Source organism: Chlorocebus sabaeus, chromosome 15 (assembly GCF_047675955.1).
Source record: "Chlorocebus sabaeus isolate Y175 chromosome 15, mChlSab1.0.hap1, whole genome shotgun sequence".
In the NCBI taxonomy this organism is placed as follows: domain Eukaryota; kingdom Metazoa; phylum Chordata; class Mammalia; order Primates; family Cercopithecidae; genus Chlorocebus; species Chlorocebus sabaeus.
Genome location: NC_132918.1, coordinates 434,017 through 456,117, shown reverse-complemented (window position 1 = coordinate 456,117; position 22,101 = coordinate 434,017). Strand labels below are relative to the sequence as shown.

The 22,101-nt window shown below is 39.9% G+C and overlaps 1 protein-coding gene across 2 annotated transcripts in view; it reads left to right on the top strand.

Annotated features, from left to right (window-relative positions):
• WDR48 (WD repeat domain 48) overlaps positions 1 to 22,101 on the top strand; it is a 46,803-nt gene that overhangs the window by 22,627 nt on the left and 2,075 nt on the right. For both annotated transcript variants that reach the window (XM_007971728.3, XM_037988438.2), the window contains 11 exons: positions 2,789 to 3,013; positions 5,188 to 5,262; positions 6,184 to 6,286; positions 7,456 to 7,553; positions 12,031 to 12,138; positions 12,530 to 12,626; positions 13,095 to 13,190; positions 15,721 to 15,826; positions 16,797 to 16,884; positions 19,155 to 19,231; positions 21,370 to 21,562. In XM_007971728.3, the coding sequence (XP_007969919.3) occupies positions 2,789 to 3,013; positions 5,188 to 5,262; positions 6,184 to 6,286; positions 7,456 to 7,553; positions 12,031 to 12,138; positions 12,530 to 12,626; positions 13,095 to 13,190; positions 15,721 to 15,826; positions 16,797 to 16,884; positions 19,155 to 19,231; positions 21,370 to 21,562 (1,266 nt within the window). The remainder of the gene's footprint in view (positions 1 to 2,788; positions 3,014 to 5,187; positions 5,263 to 6,183; positions 6,287 to 7,455; positions 7,554 to 12,030; positions 12,139 to 12,529; positions 12,627 to 13,094; positions 13,191 to 15,720; positions 15,827 to 16,796; positions 16,885 to 19,154; positions 19,232 to 21,369; positions 21,563 to 22,101) is intronic.

Sequence of the window (22,101 nt, the reverse complement as noted above, 5' to 3'; positions counted from 1 at the left end):
CACCTGTTGTTTCCTGATTTTTTAATGATTGCCATTCTAACTGGTGTGAGATGGTATCTCATTGTGTTTTGATTTCCATTTCTCTGATGGCGAGTGATGATGTATGAATGTCTTTTGAGAAGTGTCTGTTCATATCCTTTGCCCACTTTTTGATGTTTGTTTTTTTCTTGTAAATTTGATTGAGTTCTTTATAGGTTCTGGATATTAGCCCTTTGTCAGATGAGTAGATTGCAAAAATTTTCTCCCATTCTGTAGGTTGCCTGTTCACTCTGATGATAGTTTCTTTTGCTGTGCAGAAGCTCTTTAATTAGATCCCATATGTCAATTTTGGCTTTTGTCGCCGTTGCTTTTGGTGTTTTAGATATGAAGTCCTTGCCCATGCCTACATCCTGAATGGTATTACCTAGATTTTCTTCTAGGGTTTTTATGATTTTAGGTCTAATATTTAAGTCTCTAATCCATCTTGATTTAATTTTGTATAAGGTGTAAGGAAGGGATCCAGTTTCAGCTTTCTACATATGGCTAGCCAGTTTTCCCAGCACCATTTATTAAATAGGGAATCCTTTCCCCATTTCTCGTTTTTGTCAGGTTTGTCAAAGATCAGATGGTTGTAGATGTGTGGTATTATTTCTGAGGGCTCTGTTCTGTTCCATTGGTCTATATCTCTGCTTTGGTACCAGAATCATGCTGTTTTGGTTACTGTAGCTTTGTAGTATAGTTTGAAGTCAGGTAGCGTGATGCCTCCAGCTTTGTTCTTTTGGCTTGGGATTGTCTTGGCAATGTGGGGTCTTTTTTGGTTCCATATGAACTTCAAAGCAGTTTTTTCCAATTCTGTGAAGAAAGTCATTATTAGCTTAATGGGGATGGCATTGAATCTGTAAATTACCTTGGGCAGTATGGCCATTTTCACAATATTTATTAAAGTGGTTGTTTTGTTGGGGGGCCTGCTTTTCTGTAGTCTCAGAATACTACCTACCATCAGAGATTACTTTGCGTTCTATATCAGCGTTGATACAACTGTGTTTCCTTATCTGCTTCCAACTGTGCACCCTTAGTTGAGACTTATCCTTTCCTGTTACAAGTTGCCCCAGGCCACGAGGATTTCTAACCCATCATATCTTACTTTCCTTATCTTCTTTAAGTTGTCAGACCTTACTCTGTAGATGCATAGTCTAGGATCTGAGGGATCAAAGCTTTACTGAAAGTTTGCCACCTCAGAGTAACACCTCTTCCTGGAATGGGGAGCCCCTCCTTGGCCCCTACACCATCCAATTGCCACATTTCTCACTCACACATGTTGCAGATTTGCTTTAACCTTACTACTGACAGTTTCTTTATTGGTTAGTTTCTTGGTTCCCTTGTAAACTAGCTGGAATACATTATTAAACTACTGATGCTCCTGGCATCTTGTGGGGGAGTTTCCTAGTATGTGTTCATTTAATTAAACATGCTTAGAGTTCTCAGGGGCCCTTATAGTCATGGGGCAGGGCCAGTGAATTTTTATTCCTGAAGGCCTCATGTATTTGGGCACCTTCCAAATCTCCAAGACCACAACTGTCTTTCCTTCTTTGAAGCTCTTTGCTTACTTAACTTCATACTCCAGTGGCAGCAATTGCTTTTTCCTCCGGGCCATTCTTTTTCCCGAGGAAATCAAGTATTTATCCTCTTCTTCAAGTCACCACAGTAACATGCTGAGTGTGGATGCAGGGTGTCTAATTCAGTCTTTTTCCGCCGCACTTAAAGTGTGCTCAGCCCTCATTTGTGTGCCAGCAGCTTCTATGTAGTTGACTCTCTTGAGCCATCAGAAATTGTCAGAATTGCCAACGTTAACTCACCTGAGGCTCCTCATATGGCAGTTGTCCAGCACAAAGAGTGAATGGTAAGCCTGAGACAAGATTTTGTTTCCGACTCCTGTCAGTAGAATCCAAGAGACCTGTCCTCATCAGGAATCCAGAGCCATGAGACAGCGGTGTAACCCAGGGCTTCAAAAAGCTTGCTGGCCTAGTGCAGTGTTTGTCAAACATAGTGAACATCAGAATCGCTTGGAGAGCCTGTTAAAGCACCAATTGCTGGGTTCCAACAGAGTTTCTGCCTTGTTAGTTCTGAATGAGACCCAATAATTTATAATTTAACAAGTTCCCAGGGGACACTGATGCTGCTGGAACCACACTTTGAGACCCATGGGCCTAGTGCAGACTACTACCTTTGTTTCCACTGCTTTCAAACTCTATGTCTCTTAGTAGTAGATAATGCAAATAGGGCTTGTCTACAGGATTGACCAGAAATCAACAAGTGGCCAGGAAGAGAGGACAAAGGCAGTTCTTGCTCAGTGATTTCTCCTGCTGGAGTATCTCTAAGCATAATTAATAGGTATCATTCATCCAGTTTCTCTTCCATCCATTTTCCCTATTGGCAACTATAGACTAAATGTAAAATTACCACCAACAACGTGGCATATTTACATGAGTGAATTGATCAACAAAACAACCATAACTATTTATTTAGGGAAAAGAGATGAGGAGAAAAGAAACTTTTACTTACAGATTAGTGAATTGATCAACAAAACTACCCTAATTACATATTTGGGAAAAATAAGTAATTTTCCCCAAATTAAGTGAATTAGGTCACTTTAGCCTGTGGTGCATGGTTGTCAAGCCTTTATCCGAGGCAGAAACACAGTTATTAGAGTTGCGTGTTTGACAGTGTGGACTCAGGAGAAGTCAGGTGCAAAGCACAAGAAAGCAGGAACTTTGTGGCAAGTTCTAACTTTACCTTTCTTTGTTTGTAGTGCCTTTCTGGCAGTTCTGATGGGACAATTCGCCTTTGGTCCCTTGGCCAGCAGAGATGTATAGCAACATACCGAGTCCATGACGAAGGTGTTTGGGCACTGCAAGTCAATGATGCCTTCACACATGTGTATTCTGGTGGAAGGGACAGGAAGATTTATTGTACAGACCTAAGAAACCCTGACATTCGGGTGCTAATTTGTGAAGAAAAAGCACCAGTTCTTAAGGTATATCATATATTAATATTTTAGTTTTATAATTAAGGTTGTTACGTGTGTTAGTCAAATAGAGCAAAAGCTATATTAAAACATGACTCAACTGCCGGTGGGGGGTGGTTTGTAAAAAAGATATTCCATTATGAGCAGAACTTAACAGGACAAGGAAGAGTAGCCATCTGTCTGGATGGAAGAGTGTCGGTATGAGATACTCTGGGGCAGTTTTGTGTTTTGCTTTTTTTTTTTTTTTTAAACAGTTCTGTAAGTCACCTGTAGAAGAAAGTGTGACTTCTTGGTGCATCAGTGATGCGTGACTCTCCCACTGATGGATTGTAGTAAAATTGTCTCATACTTGCTCCTGAGCTTGCCTGGCTTTCCTGAGCAGTCCTTAGGAGGAGAACTATGAGGAGTCAAGGTTATCTGTGAGCAGACGACAAAGCAGAGGAAGGTCAGGAAATGTGTCCATAGTCTCAGGAGTAAGGAAGTGAAAGAGTACTCTCCTTAAAGAGAAGAGGGAGCAGGCTGCTTCATACTCCAAACCACCACTGCCTCAGAGCAGCCCTGACCATCAGGATCTGTCATGTGGGTCAAAGGGTTCTTGAGAAAGTCTTTGGAGGCCATCCATATGGACACCTGCTGAAAGTGAAGCCTAGACTGAAAAATGGCCAGTCGACATGTTCAGCCTCACCGATAGTCACAGAATTTCACATTAAAACAACTGTGAGGAAGTTTCCAAATTTTTTTTTTTTTTTTTGAGACGGAGCCTCGCTCTGTCACCCAGGCTGGAGTGCAGTGGCACAGTCTCGGCTCACTGCAAGCTCCGCCTCCCGGGAGGCCATTCTCCTGCCTCAGCCTCCCAAGTAGCTGGGACTACAGGCACCCGCCACCACGCCCGGCTAATTTTTTTTTTGTCTTTTTTTTTTTTAATTTTTTTAGTAGAGACGGGGTTTCACCATATTAGCCAGGATGGTCTCCATCTCCTGACCTCATGATCTGCCCGCCTTGGCCTCCCAAAGTGCTGGGGTTACAGGCACGAGCCACCACACCCAGCCAGAAGTTTCCAAATTTTAAAATGAAGGCAGAAAAATACTACTACTCCCTTTTCTCAGAAATCACCTAAAAGGAAAATGAGAAACAACTGCAGATACCCATTCTCTGCGAAACTAAGTGACATCTGAAACCTCAGACCGCTGTATAGGAGGAAGGACTGAAAAGAGGAATGAAGGTCAAATGTGAAGGTTGGGAAGATGTCTGCCATCTAAGAGCTCAGACAAAATTGGCCAAGTACAGTTCTTTAAAATAGATGGCATATCCTAATGGACCAAACCAGTAATCCTTTAGAGAAGCAAGGAGTCAGAGCTGAATTAATAATCATACATATACAACATGCGTACAGGCAGCAGGCTGATGGGGAGACAAGCTTGGAGGAGAAACACTCTGCATTATGAGTTCTACGGCTGCCTGGATCTCTTGCCGGGATCTTGGCTGTGGGGAAAAGACTGAAAGAATTTGGCACAAACATAATTACATGTTATGAGGAATATCATCTTAACTGAGGAGGATTGTTGCTAGCTAGGAGTCCTGCCCTGTCCCCACCACTGCAAACCTGCAGTTTCCTGATGTGGGAAGAATAGTGGATGAATGTAGAGTGATTCCACTTGTGTAATATATACATGCACATAAACATATTCTTGTATGTGCAGTATTTTACATACAGAAGAATAGACAGTAAGCTATTCCCAGGCATCCCATCCTTAGGCAAGGGTTATTTTCACTTTTACTATGTTAGGATGTTTTTTACTTCAGACATTTTCAAAGTAAAAAGAAATTTATTTCTTTGTTATTAAAAAAAAGAACATAAAAACTGGAGTAACAAAAAGAAAAAATTATGGAAAGTCTTTATCCTTTTGACTGTATCCATTCATGTCCCTCAAATTGACCACACTTAAAATTATTAGCCACTGTTTTAGGTGAGAAATTACCCATTACACTTTTATAGGGCTGTGAATTTATTTAGCAAAGAAAAAGACTCTCATTTTTCTGTTTATCCTTAGTTTTTCACACATGTCCAGGTATAGTCACACACAGTTGTTGAATGAAGGAGTTAATATTAATAACGTATCCAGTCCTGGCAGTTCAGAAGAGTTGACATTCCACAAAGCAATATTTTTGTGCTTTGTTTTCAGATGGAGCTTGATAGATCAGCTGATCCTCCTCCTGCAATTTGGGTTGCAACAACTAAGTCTACAGTAAATAAATGGGTAAGTGAGCCATTAACCTGGCAAAGGTTTATAAACATGTATTTTGTTATCACAGACCTGTAGACACCGGTTGCAAATACTCAGTGTGGCCCTAACTCTAGCATGCTTTTGGGCAGGGGCAAAAACCTGAAAGCCCTGTGAATGCAGGTAGAATCCTAAAGATCATACTAAAATTAAGATAATAATCAAAATGACTATTCTGACTTCTTTGTCCAGAGCCAAGATACTTGTTCCATGTCCTTAGAATAGACACAGTTGCCTGATAAAACAAGTAAGTCTTAGTACATCCTCTGACCTCATGAAGCTACATTTGAAGATAGGCAGCCCAAGTACCAACAAGGCAGGGAAACTCACCAGGATTCAAATTTGTTTAAACATAAGAGAAAGCAGAAAATCGTGCTTTCAAATTAGTTTTCTTTTTCCTCATAGCATGAAGAACAGGGATAGAAATAGAGGATAAACAGAAGTCATCCAAAGCTCACTGTTAATTCTTAAATCTTAATTAAAAGACTTAAGTTTTCTTGCTTACCACACTATCTGTAGGTTACAAAAGAGAAAGTGTTTGCATTTATTCCTGTTGACATGCAGGTCAAGTGTTCTTTCTGTGTACTTATTTTTTAAATGTTGTTTATCTTGTGTTAATTTCATCATGCCAATTTATGACCAACATAATTTTACCTGGAAGAGTACTCCTACTTTCGTGCATAGTTTTCTCTCCCAAAGACAATATTCCCTTCTTAATATTTGTTTCTTTTTAAACAATGATAGATAATTGTATTGTGATCAGATATTTTTCGGTTGATGTAGTGGTTGTTGAGGTTTTCTTGTTTGTTTTTTGACTTTATTTTTCTTGCCACTTTAAACAGGCTGGCAAAGCTTGTAGAGTGTAAAATGATCCAATAATAAATTTTGTTATTTTAGACCTTGAAGGGAATTCATAATTTTAGAGCCTCTGGAGATTATGACAATGACTGCACAAATCCTATAACACCTCTTTGTACACAACCTGACCAGGTTATTAAAGGTAAGAGAATGGAAGGTACTGTACCCTTTATTGAAGTTAGCAGTAGTTACTTAGAGATTGACAAAAATGAAGACAGTGACCTTGCTTTAAATATAATTCTGATGTAAACAAAAGATAATACATTGGTTTATTTTTAATATAAGAAAAAAAGGGTTTTTTTTGGTTTTCGTTTTTTTTTTTTTTTTTTTTTTTGAGATGGAGCCTTGCTCTGTCGCCCAGGCTGGACTGCAGTGACAGGATCTCGGCTCACTATAACCCCTGCCTCCCAGGTTCAAGCCATTATCTTGCCTCATCCTCCCAAGCAGTTGCGATTACAGGTGTGAGCCACCATGCCCAGCTACTTCGTATATTTTTAGTAGAGATGGGGTTTCATCTTGTTGGCCAGGCTAGTCTCGAACTCCTGACCTCAAATGATCTGCCTGCCTCAGCCTCCCAAAGTATTGGGATTATGGGCATGAGCCACCACGCCCAGCCAGAAAAAGTTATTTTAAAAAATGCTGTTAGTGACTTTTAAAGTGGACTTTCTTGAGTCAGTTTATTTGCCTAACATGAGAATAGCCATGATAAAACCAGTGCCACTTTGTAAAATATATAGGATTTAATGTCGTACTTAGGTATGAGGCGGAAAAGGACAGATATGATCCTCAAATTCTATATGCTGCAGCTGATTATGGCAAAAAAGCAGCGTACGTTTAATGTCAGAGTTTAGGATTAGAATTTTGTGTGGCACATTCATTTGTTCATGCTGTTAAACCTTTAGAATATTCATTCAGGAAGCAAAAGATGGGAAGCAAAAGTTAATGCAAAATGAGACTAATGCAGAGATTTCCTGTCATCATTTTGACTTTTCCCAGTGGATAAAGCTGTTGTCTCTCAACAATTTTCCACTAGTACCCCCTTGACATGAAGAGCCCTTTAATCCATAATGTATTATTAAAATCAGACAGTTTTTCTTTGAATGTTTATAAATGGATATAAATAATTTATGGCCCTTGAATTGCTTTAGATATAATCATATAGTCTTTTGGTTTGCCTTTTCCTTTCTGGTAGCTAGTACAGTTTGTGTTCCTGTTACATACCAGTTAACAATCGTTACCACACTGTGAATTTAAATGTAGGAGGATTGTTTTACCAATTGTGTGTGTGTTTTGTTTTTTTTTTCCCATTAGGGGGTGCTAGTATTATTCAGTGCCACATTCTTAATGATAAGAGGCATATATTAACCAAAGATACCAATAATAATGTGGCATATTGGGACGTATTGAAGGTGAGTATCTTTTTTGGGTTAAATATAGGTTGTTAGATTGTGTACCCCCTTTATTTTTTATTTTTTGTATGTGATATTATAAATTAAAATGTAATTGCAGTAATACTTTATGGGGTGGTGTATACTTTCTTGTGTGAATATCAGATAAGGTCATAGTTCATCTTTTTAAGTAAATAAACTGTTTAAATGGAATCATTTTCTCTGGTTAGTGTATTGCAGACAATCTTATATGCTGCCTTACCTTAAAAGTCTCATCCTTGTCACTATTGACATCTTAAGCCAGATAATTATTTGGTGGGGGGAGGGGGCAGGTAGGGGCTATTCCATGCATTGTAGGATGTTTAGAACCTCTCTAGCCTCTACCCACTAGTTGCCAGTAATACCCCTCCCTCCCCCGCGGTGTGGCAACCACAGGTGTCTCCACATGTTGCCAGATGTTTGGAGGGAGGAAGAATGGTGTAAAATCACCCTAGATGAGACACACTGGAGTGCACAAAATAAGGTTGGCTGTTTCTTAGGATTTATAGACATCACTATGAGCATTAGTTACAACTCTGGGTCGTGTTACAATAACTCCCTATGGGACAGTTGAAATGCATGAAGCTATTCAATCACATTCCAAATAGCACTAAAGTGTTTGTAGACAGATTAAAAAGTTAGTCTACTTTTATCATTCTGACCAGTCTCTTAGTGTTGTTGGTATACTTGTTCATTTGTTCAACAGATATTTCTTAGATTGAATGACTGTCATGTGCAAAGAACCATGCTTAAGGGTCATAAATGATGAAAAAGTCTTTACTTTGATCCCCTTTGGTAGGAGGGACAAGTGGAATGGGAAAACTTTATAGATAAAGAAGGAACAGATTTCAGGATAGCTTATGGATGAGGGAAGTCAGAGCTTTGTGGTGGAGAAATCACTTGAACAAGGACTTAAAGATTTCTAGTAGATGGATAATGGGGGTAGGAGGAAGAGCATTTCAGGAAAAGGAAATGAATGGCAGAGGCACAGAAGAAGGATGGTATGTGCTTATTTGGGGCAAGGTGAGCAGTTTTGTTTATTTGGAGACCAGAGTAAATATAAGGAAGTAATAGGGGGTGTAAGGTTGAAAAATGACATATAGGTTATTTCCCAAAGAGTCTTAAGCTGCAGGACCCAAAGTTGGCCTTTCTTTTGTACTCCCAGAAGAACCTTAGATAATTTTAGAGCAGGAAAATCTCATGTTGAGAGCAGTAGTAGTTAGTGTATGTAATGGGAGACTAAAAGCTGGAAGACATCATGATTAGAGATCTAAAGGAAGAGACATGAGCACCATAGGAAAGGTTAAATAAATAAATAAATAAAAATAAAGGGCGAGACAGATGTTGAGCATATTATAAAGGAAGAATTGAAAAGAGCTGGTATTTTCGTTAAGCTCCTGGTTATAAAGAAAAGAGATTCACTTACTTAATGATCTAAAGAATAAGACAGGCAAGTTTCTTGTTAGGAAAAAGGGCCTGTCTGTGAACAGAAACCTTGACTTGACTACCGTTTTTCCTCCTGGTGGGACATCTATGTGGGAAGTCCATTACGAAACAGTTGTTTGGTGAGTGCTGCTTCGGAATGAGAGGCTTTAGTTCTTTGAGTAGAAAGTTTAGTTGCAGCAAGCTTCAAAAATCTGATTAGTTTTTCTTTACAATAGAGAGATGCCTGTTGGGGGTCGGGGTAGAAACTCATGTTGATTTCAGAGAGAGTTCCCTTGGGGACTGGGAGGATCCAGAACAGCCCTAAGGAACTGAGCAGCAGGAATTCTTGATTCTTCACTTTGATACTCTACCACAAATGTGTCCCTAACTCTGTCCTGTGACTAGACTTCACCTCATGCTGCCCAGGACGTAATTATCTCCAGAATACCCAAGAGAATCTGATCAGGCCAGCTACTCTTTGAGAGTTGACCTATCAGGTTTTCTGTTTATGGGTCTGTTGCCCACTCTTGGTCTGGTTAACTGAGGCCTGAGTAGAGTCCTGCTGTCTGAATGGGAGGTCCTTCTACTCAGATGGGGCTAGCACACATCATGACAGGCATTTCTGTGTACCTAGCAGCTTCCCATATCCAGACCTTGAAGTTTTGATATCAAATGATCTGGTATCCCAGGAAACTAAATTGTGTAGTTGCATTGAATCACATAAAACACATTTTGGTTCCTGAATTTATGACTTAGCACTTATCAAATAGACATGGCTGAACAGTGTGGGACCGTCAGGAGTTTTTTAGGAACATTGGCTTGTGGGTTGGACAGAACTGCATTCTAACCTTGGCTCTGCCAAGTACTCACCAAGTGACCTAGGGAATATGCTAGGGAACATCTCTAAAATGGTTTCTTCATTCCTAAAATGTCGGGGGTGCCTGTTATTGGTGATGTTGAGAAGCACAGTGTCTGGTACGTAATAGGAGGCTGTTGCACTAAAACAGGTGAAAGGTGATATTTGTCTAGACTAGGGTGGGAACAAGGGAGATGGAAAAAATAGTATGATTAGGAAAATATTTAGGCCTGTGAACAAGAGTGATAACTGTTTTTTTTTATATGGAGTCTCATTCTGTTGCCCAGGCTGGAGAGCAGCGGCGCGATCTCGGCTCACTGCAACCTCCGACTCCCTGGTTGGAGCCATTCTCCCGCCTCAGCCTCCCGAGTAGCTGGGACCACAGGCGCCGCCACCACATCGGGCTAGTTTTTGTATTTTCAGTAGAGACAGGGTTTCCCCATGTTGCCCAGGATGGTCTCCATCTCCTGACCTCATGATCCACCCGCCCTGGCCTCCCAAAGTGCTGAGATTACAGGTGTGAGCCAGCGCGCGTGGCCACAGGAGTGACACTTTAATGAAAGGAGTGTGAGGAAAGGAAGAAGCAAGAATGAGCCCAGGTTTCTTGACTGGACAGTCTGTTGAATAGAAGTGATGTGGGGAGTGTGAGATGAAAAACAGGTTATCAGGAGCTTGACTGGACAGTTTGTTGAATAGAAGTGATGTGGGGAGTGTGAGATGAAAAACAGGCTATCAGGAGAAAAGGATCTGCTGAGAAAGATGTTGAATTTGAGTTTCTGTGGGAAATCTGAACAGAGATGTATGGTGGGCAGACAGCTGTACAGTCTCAAGCACAGTTAAAGAACTGGGCTGGAGAAAAAGGCTCAGCAGTCATCGGCTTGTGGATTACAGTTGATGTCATAGGAAATGTCAGAGTTTCCAAGGGACATATGTAGACGGAGAAGAAACTAAGTCATCAGTTTTTCAGGGATGTTGGGAAAAGAGGAGGCCACAATAGTATATGATTTTAAAAAGTCGCGGGGGAGTAAGAAAACCAAGAGCCAATGGCAGCTCAAGAACAAATTGAGTATTTCAGGAAGGAGCTTGTGGTTAGTGGCATTAACCTGCTGTGAGTTGATTTAAGATGTGACTGTGACATGCACATGGATTTAAATAAAGAGGGTGGCCTCTGGTTAGAGTCTTAAGGGCAAAAGCCAGATAGAGTGCGTTGAGTAGTGATTTGAAGGTGAAGAAACAGAAAATTTGACTGGATAATCTTTGAAGAAATTTGATTGGAGGGGTAGGCAGGAAGAGGCAGAAGCTGAAGAAGAGGTAGGAGTCAGAGGGCCAAAGGAAGCTTTTGATTTTGTTTGGTTTTGTTTGGGTATTTGGGTATTTTTCAGATGTAAGAAATCTGAGCATGTTTCATTGCTCCTAGGGAGAAGCCAGTAGAGACATTCATGGGTAGATGACAATACAAGGTCATCCCAAGAAGCAAGAGCTGAGGGGGACTGGAGCACAGTCAGAAGGGATACCGTTTTCCTCGCACCAGGGAGAATGATAGAGAAAGTTAAGGGGATTCTGTCAAGGCTTTTCTTTGTTTTAAGAAAAAGAAGTCAGAATCATGTGCTGAGGGTAATGGGGAAGGTGGCAAGGTCAAAGGTAGAAGAGAGATTTAATTGAGATGGACTGTGAGACAGTAAGCCCAGGGCTCAAGTCTCCAGTAAATGAGGGAGAGTGGCAGGTTGCTAGATGGCAGTGAAGGAGAGGTGTGCAGTTTACTGCTTCTGAATGACATGGGCCCCAGAGAAGTAAGTTTTTACATGGAGATGGTGGAGTAACTGTCTCCATGTAGCATCAAGGAGCTATGGGATGTGGGAAAATAAGCAGTCCGCCTTTGAGAAGATGGCCGACAACTGGGACCCTTGGAAGAGCCACGTTGCTGTTAAGATGAGGTGGTATATTATATCAGTATCAGCACAATTAAATTACAGTTTCTCCCCAAATAATATTTTGTGCTTTTTTAATTTAAAATTTTTATAGCAGCAGATTGTTATTTAAAAAAAGGACCACATTCTTTTTGAAATGTATTTTAGACTGTTAAGGCACGTGAAAATGTGTAAAATTTTGAATAGCAAAGTCAGAATCAAGTGAATTCACCACTTAATATTGATCATTATACTTTCTTTTGATGTGTAGGCATGTAAAGTTGAAGATCTGGGCAAAGTGGATTTTGAAGATGAAATTAAGAAAAGATTTAAAATGGTATATGTACCAAATTGGTTCTCAGTAGACTTAAAAACAGGGGTAAGTTAGCAGTTGATACTTGTATAATTTGGGATAATTGAAGATTTTCATTATAGCTCATAATTATTATTAGTTACAGAGTCCTGTGTTTTTAAGTGTAAAAGAAAAAAAAATCTGTGTTAAAACTTACAAAATGCAAAACGGAATAAAAAAGAAAACAAAATTTAAAAAAACAAAAAAAAAATTAAAGAAAAAAATTAAAAAGTTACAGAATGTCTTTGGTATCCCAGGAAACTAAATTGTGTAGTTGCATTGAATCACATAAAACACATTTTGGTTCCTGAATTTATGACTTAGCACTTCAATCAAATAGTACAAACAAATGAAGGTTTAGAGACTTGTTTGGAGAATATATTCAAATAGAATGCCACTAAGTTTTTTCTTTTGATAGATGTTAACTATTACTTTGGATGAAAGTGACTGTTTCGCTGCCTGGGTTTCTGCAAAAGATGCCGGTTTTAGCAGCCCTGATGGGTCAGATCCAAAATGTGAGTTTAAGTGTCCTTCATTTTTTCCCTCCCTTCTAAAGAGAAGATGAATATGAGCTGTTTTTTGCTAAGTACTTATCTTTATAAAAGTTCTCTATATTTTGTTGACTATGTCCTAAAAATGTGGTATGTACAAATACCTGATGAATACAAATCATTTTAGTAACTTCATATGGAAATAGCCCTTTAAAGAATCTGATTCTCATTTCTGTTTTTAAATAATAGCTATATCTGAGCAACCATGTAGAATATCTCTTTGCTCCATATCATCATTGCTTTAAACATTCTAAGATAAAATTTTAGCAGAATTGGCAAAATGACTAAAGTCTTAATTTTAGACATCATTGGCATTGGGTTAAGAATTTAACATCAGAATATGTACAAACTTAGAATTTTTATTCTCTTTTTAGGTTAAAGCCAATTAACTCTCTTTTCCATTTTATCTCTTTTTAATTAACTTCTTGGCAGTGAATTTAGGAGGACTTTTACTCCAAGCACTCCTGGAATATTGGCCTAGAACACATGTGAATCCAATGGATGAAGAGGAAAATGAAGTAAACCATGGTTAGTTTTTATATTCAGATAGTTGCATAAAAAGTTAGAGGTACTTACTTAAAAGGTACTTACTTAAACTGTTTGTTAAAATATTTGTGGTGTGCTCAATTTATTGTCCGCCCTTCCACACCTCAAAGTAGGAACATCCATCCAGTCTTAACTGAGACTGAGATTCCAAAAGAGCAGACCACCTTATGATGTGGCTTTTAGTGAGACTGCTCAAGATAAATAAAATACCCTATATTTATATTCGGATGACTTTTGTCTTAAAATGAGGCACCTTAACAGACTTATTTCCAAAATATTCTTCAAGGTACCTGTGATCTTTTGGATTAACCTCCAAAGCTAGGTAGGTAGGTGCATCAGAAAGCCAGGTTTGTCATTGCATAGTCACTCTTCATGTTGGGCTGAAATGTTGGTATTTGCTAGTCTCATGGCCTACCTGATTTTGACTCTGTTTCAAAAAAAAGTCAAATTCCATCTCAGAAGTGACAGGGCATATGCTCAAGCATGTGTAAAGAATTAATGTCATTGAGGACATCTGAAAGGTGTGTGTGCCATAGGCAGTGGCAGTAACGTCCTCTGAGCAGCAGAGGAGAACATGTTTTGAATATATGCATTTGGCTCAGTTTGATCAAAGGAAGGGGAAACAAGAACTTAGAATTTCACATCCTCATGTGTAACCTACAGCTGGTTGAGGAATCACTGAGTCCCATCAACTGAGGCTTACTCCTCTGAAGATTCTCTGTTGGCTACCAGGAGTGAGCAACAATGGCGAGTACCTCCTGCCAGGGACTTTGTTCTGGCTGTCAGATTCACCCATGATGATATGTGGAATTTAAATCTCTCACATGAGGATGACATGCTTCCTTGAAAACCAGTCTTCTGATGTTCCTGTCAGAGAGAGGGTGCTGTTGTCCCACCCATGGTGGCTTTTCTTTTACATCACCTAACACACTTTGATCCCCGTCAGAATTGTACCGTGGACTTTGAGTCAAAGAAACTGATGGAAAAATCTTTCCACAGAGGGTCAAGAAAGCTAGGTTCTGGGGTGGGCTCTGCTGCTTAACAGCTATGTTGCTGTGGGCAGATCATTTCCAGTTAGATGGGATACTCTCAGCGACCCAAATAAGCAATAAGGATTAAGTTATCAAAACAGTGGTATGGTCAGGCACCCCTTGGATCTAGGCTTTGGGTGAGGAGTATAAGGAAGACATCACCAGAAACCACGTCATCCTTAACATCAGACTGCACGGGGAAGGCAGGGCAGGGCATGGCTACCTCCTCATCCAGTGCTCAGACCACAGCACCTGCAGCATATACTCAGTGGACACTCTGGAGTTGTTCAGATGGTGAGCAGCTCTACTATTCAGGGGCCCTTACCAAGTTTCCGGTGGGGGTGCTAAAGACACATGGGTATGGTCCCTGTCCTTCAGGAGCTGATGTTCTGGTATGGCAGAGTTACTTATGGAAAGCACTCTGAGATAGAAGAATCGGGTGCTAGGAGAGAGGTTCCACAAATGCTATAGGATTTCAGGGGGTCAGATACTTCCAGTTTAATGAGGTAAGTGTCATGAATGAATTGGCCACTTGAGTTGGTGTCACCTGTGCTGGGTCAAAAGTTTATAAAGAAAGCAGAATGGAGCTAGGCGTGGTGGCCTCACACCTGTAATCCCAGTGCTTTGGGAGGCCTCTAATATTTGTTGACAGTGATTTTGACATTTGTGCTTGTTGGGTTACTTACTACTTGATGGCTTATGTTTAGGCTGCTCTGCCGAGATTCTGGGGGTGAGACTGAGTCGATACTTCTCAGGAGTTTGAAACCATGCTGGGCAATATAGCAAGACCCTGTCCCTACAAGAAATGTAAACAATTAGCCGGCTGTGGTGGTGTGTGCCTATAGTTCCAGCTATTCAGGAGGCTGAGGTGGGAGGATCACTTGAGCCAGGAGAGGTTGAGGCTGCAATGAACTGTGATCACACCACTGCACTCCAGCCTGGGCAACAGAATGAGACCCTGTCTCAAAGAAAAAACAACAGTGGAAAGGAAATCTGCAGAGAACAATAAAAGCAAAATTGTGGACTCCTTGAGGATTTTTTCACAAATGCTTCTGTCATTAGTTATGGCTGCCATTAAATGTAATTTTTTTTTCCTCAAGAAATTTTTCTGAGCTTGGTGTTCTACAAAAAAAAAAGAAAAAAAAAAAACCCCTAGATCATCATTTATATACAGGCTGTCCTAGACTTCCTTGTGGCTGAAGTAGCTGGTTATGTTTTTGTTCTGAATCTCAAACATTAGTCTCCTTTTTTATTAAAATCCTTGAAAATACAGTCATTTTTTCCATGAAATATACCACAAGTTGTTGTGTTTCTTATTTTCAGAAATTTAACTTTTGTTTTTAACCTTTATTTCTAACTCTGGTGGACTTAGAGGACATTTGAATTTAATCTTGCAATGTTTGAAGCTTATGGGAGTAAAATATTTAGAATCTGTTTTTAGCACTAACTCTGATACTAACACCACCTGCATCTTTTCCTAGTAAATGGGGAGCAGGAGAACCGCGTGCAGAAGGGAAATGGATATTTTCAAGTGCCCCCCCACACACCCGTGATCTTTGGTGAAGCTGGAGGTCGCACACTGTTCAGGTATGGGTAAGAAAGACCAGAGGTTCTGCCTGAGAAGGTATCCCATTTGCTAAGAAGTGTCGACTCAAACTCAATATTTCGATACTAGAAATAGTTTATTATTAAATTCTAGGGATGCCAGGGATTGGAAGCATCCCATGTCCATGAGATAGTGAAATGTCTGCTGCTGTTAGACCACATTCTAACTGGGAGGAGAACCTCTACTGTTAGAAGGAGATAGAATACTTTGCCTCGAAGCAGCTTTTCTATTGGTTTCTGTAGGAAATTTTCACTTTTCTTCACTTTGCCCGTGTGACTGCAAGGGTCAAGCAACAGATGATACCACTAGAATTCCCTGCCCACAGAAGAGCTTCAGAGTACTTTACTTTCCTTAGGCTGGTCTAGCCAAGATGAGCTGGGCTGCTCCTGGGAACTGTTGAGGCTGACACTGACATTGCCTGGGGTGCCAGACAGTTACGTGTGGGGCCCTTCAGGGAAGGGCTGGACTGGTTCACCTCCAGGTTGCCAGCAAGGTCCTGGTAGAGCCAGGGGGAGAGCTTACTAGTCTATAGTTGCCAGAAGAAAGAAAGAATAAGACATGCTTATCTTATTGAGTGCAGGATTATCTTTCTTTCTGATAGTTTCCTGAGTGGTTACCAGAAATATTCTGACTTCTACCGCATGCACTGTGGCACTAGCTGGGGACATTTACTGAGTGCTTTGCTTGCACCCAGGTTTCCTATCATCACCCAAGGACTCCAAGAAGCAGCTATAGTGTATGCCTGGCCTTGGAATCTGGGGGCCTGAGTTTTAGGGCCTGCTTTCCCTTTTAGCTGAGTCATTCTTCCAGGCTGTACTTTATTTCCTCAGCTGTCAAGTGGGGGTTAGCCTACATGAAAACCATGAGGGTTCCTCCCTCTAATATTTGTTGACAGTGATTTTGACATCTGTGCTTGTTGGGTTACTTACTACTTGATGGCTTAATGTTTAGGCTGCTCTGCCGAGATTCTGGGGGTGAGACTGAGTCGATGCTTCTTAATGAGACAGTGCCACAATGGGTAATTGACATCACTGTGGATGTAAGTATCCTCCACTCCCACTTGGCTATTTTATTTTTTTGCAACTCATGAAATTAACTGCTTTAGACAGTATAATCTTAAACCTTACTAAAAGCTAGACTCCCAAGTGGAATCCCCATCTGCTTCCTTGCAGTTCCAAAGTTGCAGAAGTAGTACGGATAATTATTTATATATCTAGCTTTGTTGGTTTTTATATATATGCTTATTCAATAAAATAATAAATGAATGAAGCCCTCATCTCTTCCCCAAGCATTCATTCTTGCCCATTCACTCCCTATCCTTCCTCCCCTGCATAATCAATCAATGCATAGCCTTCAGTACTTTTTTCTTTCTATAATATTTGTGTACATAGCTGTGTCTACAGTTCATTTTATTTTGCACAAAATCTCTTATACATACTGTTCTGCAACTTTTTTTCACCTAAAAAAATGTGTCCTGGACATCTTTTCATGTCTGTACATGTGAATCATTCCTTTTTAATGACTGTGTAAGATTCTGCTGTATAAATGTACCATAATTTATTTAATCAGTCCCCTATTAATGGACATTTAAGTTGTTTCCAATGTTTTCTATTACAAACAGTGCTGCAGTGAACATCCTTGTACATATATCTTTGTGTACTTTTTAGGATAAATTCTTAGAAGTGGAATTGCTGGATCCAAGGGTATGCACATTTTAAATTTTGATAGATACTGCCAAATTGCCCTCACAAAGGCTGTACTAGTTTACATTCTCACCAACAGTGTATGAGTGCCCATTTCCCCACACCTGCACCAACACTGGATACTTTTAATCTTTGCTAAAAAATAGGCAAACAGTATCTCATTATTTTTATGTGGATTAAAAACCAATTAATAGTGAAGTTAAGCATCTTTTCATATTGGCCATTTGTTTTTCTTCTGTGAATTACCTGTTTGTATACTTTATCCATTTTTCTATTGGGTCATTTTTCTTACTGATTTGTGGGGTGGTTCTTTATATTGAATATTTACCCTTTAACTATTATCTGTGTCTCTCAATTAAATTTTCACTTCGTTCCTGCTTTATTTTGCCAGGTGAAAAGTTTTACTTTTTATATAATCAAATTGATCCTTGATGGCTCTCAGTTTCATGTCTTGTTTAGGTATTTCCTGCTCCAAAGTAACACAAATATTCTCCTATATTCTCTTTTAGTTCTTTTATGATACTTATTTCTAGCTCTCTAATCTATTAGAATTTATTCTTCTGTTTGGTGTGAAGTAGGATTCTGACTTTTTCCAAAGGGACAGCTCGTGTGGTAGCACAATTTATTGAAAATCTGTCCTTTTTCTACTAATCTGGAATGCTGTGTTTATCATGTACTAAATTTCTGTATACACATGGGTCTGTTTCTAGACTGTCTTATGTACTGTGGATCTATTTCATATCTTTCTAAAGCCGTATGAAAAGGAATTTAATCTTTAGAACCTTCAGAAACTTTATTTTCTGTCCCGGATATACCTCTAAGACTTAAAGCCAATGTGACACCTGATGGATATTCCATGGTCTTCTCTATGCCTCAGCACCCCATAAGCCACTAATTTCTTTGAGTGTGAAACTCACCTGGGACACACTGCTGACTTTAGGCCTGTGGCTTATTCCTGAGGAGACATCCAGACAGAATGTGACATGGAGGCTCGGAGGGGATTAATACCCTGAGAAAAGATGACCACGTCATTTTATCTTTCATCTAAGAATGTGGTTTACTTCATGGTAGACATCTGGGTTCTTGGCTGAAGTTTCCATTCTTTCTTAACACCTCAGACCTCACTCTGATGTCAGAGGGAAAGAAAATGGGAGGACTTTGATTGGCCTTTTCAGTTGGGTGATGGGCCTCACCAGCACAGAATATGTGGCTTTGCTCAAAGGTGAATGCTGTGGGTTTCTCTCCAGACACTTAAGTTTTTGTTTGGGCCTTTAGGTATCAGCCCCAATATTTTAATGTAGAATTGAGATTTTGGTTTGTATGGCTTAAAAAATTAAAATAAAGTTTGTTTCTCTTTAATACCTTGTACTGTTATCTAAGAAGAGCCATGCTACAATTTCATATTGCCACTAATGTTACATATATTTTTCTGACGAATTTTCTCAAAGGCTGACTTAGGTAATTTGATAGCTCACTATACACTTCATAGAAAGTCACTTTTAATTGTAAGATAATTATTACTCGCAAGTCATGTTTTCCTATTAACATTATTTTCATTTATCAACTAATAGAAACTATTATACCTTTTTAACTTTTACTGTTTCAGAAAAATATGCCCAAATTCAACAAAATTCCTTTCTACCTCCAACCTCATGCATCTTCAGGAGCAAAAACCTTAAAAAAGTAAGTAAATATATGCTTTATTGATCTAATTAACTACTGAGAGAATTCCTTTTCCTTCCTTTTATAGCAAAGGAAGCAAATACCAGATCTAAGGCTGATTTTATAATATTCATAGTTTATACAATTAAACCACTTACCAGGTACCAACTTTGGCCGACTACAGGTGTTCAGAAATAAATAAGGCCAGGCACAGTGGCTGATACCCATAATCCCAGCACTTCGGGAGGGTGAGGTGGGAGGATTAATTGAGGCCAGGAGTTTGAGACCAGCCTGAGCAACATAGTGAGACAAAAGATATAAGTAAAAAAATTAGCTAGGCATGGTAGCACACACTTGTAGTCCAAGCTAGCCAGGAAGCTAAGGCAGGAGGATCGTCAGAAGTTTGAGGCTGCAGTGAGCTAAGATCATGCTACTGCACTCCAGCTTGGGCAACAGAGAGAGAACTTGTCTCTAAGAAAAAAATGATAAATAAAATACGCATTTTGTCTGTTGCCTTAATTCACAGTTTAGGACCCAACCTGTATATAATAGTTGCTTTTATGGATACTTAAGGAATAATGAGAGTGGGAGAAAGAAATGAGCTTGTGGCTGGAGCTTCCCAGAAAGGCTTCTTGAAGGACATGGAATTTGAGTTGGACATGTAATGATTGGTAGAACTTCAAAAGATAGATACTCCAAGTCCAGGACACAGTGTGATCAGGGATGTGGAAGTGGGAGCATGCATAAGATAGTGGAACGTAGTGTGAGGACCCATGCATCTGCAGCATGGGATGGAGGCACAGCAGGAAGGTATTAGGAAGTAAATTGGAAAGGCTGTTAAAAGGTTTTGTTGATGTTGGATTTGAATGCCAAGCCATAGAGCGTGCAGTGACTAAACACCAGAAACTTTTGAGCCAATGTGGGATATGGTCCAGGGAGACCCAAGAGAAGAATTTTAGTAGTGTAGTGATGGAATGCTAAACTATGAACAATATGTATATTCTAGCAAATAAAATCAAAAAAATTTGTAAGCCTCTTTGTTATAGAGATTTCCATACTTATATAGAAAGAGCTCCCATTGTCCAATCAGATAGCTTCAGTAATTATCAATACCTTGCTAAACATTTTGCTTCACCTGTACCTCTACCTGCCCTCCCACCCACCTCCCTCCACACACCACACAGACACACACACACAATTATTTTAAAGTGAGTCTTAGACATCACTTCAGATAGATTTAACAACTGCAGTTCAAATGGTTTTCAGAGCGTAAGCCTTAGTTTTTTGGTGTAATAGTTATTGACTGTTATCAGAGATACAGAAGTAGGGTGTTGATGAGTCTAGTTTGGGACATAGAGAGTTTGAAGTGCCTGTAGGACATCCAACTGAAGATACCCAACCAGCTGTTGGGTTTGTGGTTTAGAACAGAAGTTTGAGACTCAAGGTCTAGACTCAGGCATTGTCTACCCACAGGTGCTAGTTGAAGGCATGGCAGTGGGGAGGAAAGCCCAGGGAAAACTGAGCAGTGTCGGACTCTGGTAAGCATTGGGAGCTGCCTGCCTTTCCAGAATTATTTAGTTTGCCCAGGCTCTGGGAAAGTATTCAAGGGAATAAAACCCAGAAGGCTACTATGTATATATATGTAAGTGTTTTTGTTTGTTTGTTTTTCTGAGATGGAGTCTCACTCTGTTGCCCAGGCTAGAGTGCAGTGGCATGATCTTGGCTCACTGCAGCCTCTGCATCCTGAGTAGCTGGAATTACAGGCGTGCACCACCATGCCCAGCTAATTTTTTGTATTTTAGTAGAGACGGGGTTTCACCATGTTGGTCAGCCAGGCTGGTCTTGAACTCCTGATCTGAAGTGATTCACCTGCCTTGGCCTCTCAAAGTGCTGGGATTATAGGCATGAGCCACCACACCTGGCCTGTATATGTAAGTTTTAAGAACATGTATTAATCTCATTTAGTTGTACATAAACTATGTCTTAGAAGGACACTGTAGAAAATCTTTCGGCAGCTCTAAAAATGGATTAAGGTAATGACTAAAAACATTTATTGGTTTTTCATCTTTATAAAATGTTCGCATCAAAGAAAAATAATATGGAATAAATAATATCTAGTGATTTCCTTGATGTCACAATATGCCACTGCTTCTTTACAGAGACAGACTCTCTGCTAGTGACATGCTCCAAGTCCGAAAAGTTATGGAACATGTTTATGAAAAAATTATCAACTTGGATAATGAGTCTCAAACCACTAGCTCTTCTAATAATGAAAAACCAGGAGAACAGGAAAAAGAAGAGGATATTGCTGTGTTGGCAGAGGAGAAAATTGAACTTTTGTGCCAGGACCAGGTAAGTGGACTTGAGGACTACAGCCCCAATTTTTCCAGTGCTGGTGCTTATCAAGAGTTACATGCCTTTGGGCGGGGGGGCTTCTACTTTTAGAGGGGCTCTAAGGAGCCCTGGGCCTCTCCCACCTAAAGCCCACCCTAAAGCTCCTCTTTACTGCTGGGGAGATTTTCAGAGAAGGGATACATAGACAAATGTGAATGTGCTGGTAGCTTTTTTTTCTGACAAGAAAAAGACACATGGTCTTCTTGATTTGCAAAGCAGCATGTGCCATGTTAGTTTATGATTTAGAGTGAAGGTGTGCGGAGAAATGGCAGAATGGTTTTTTAAATCAAGATGCACTCAAAACGTATCCTTAGACGAATGGCCGAAAGATGGCCTGGTGTTTCTGGCATAATCACAAAAGATGTACATCTCACTAAGCTCAATTTCATTCCCACATGCATGGAAGCCGTGACAGCAAGAATTGGATACCAGGCATAGGGGAGGAGTGAGCAAGCTGGATCACCTGATGAGAGTCCCTGAGTTAATGATAAAGGTTT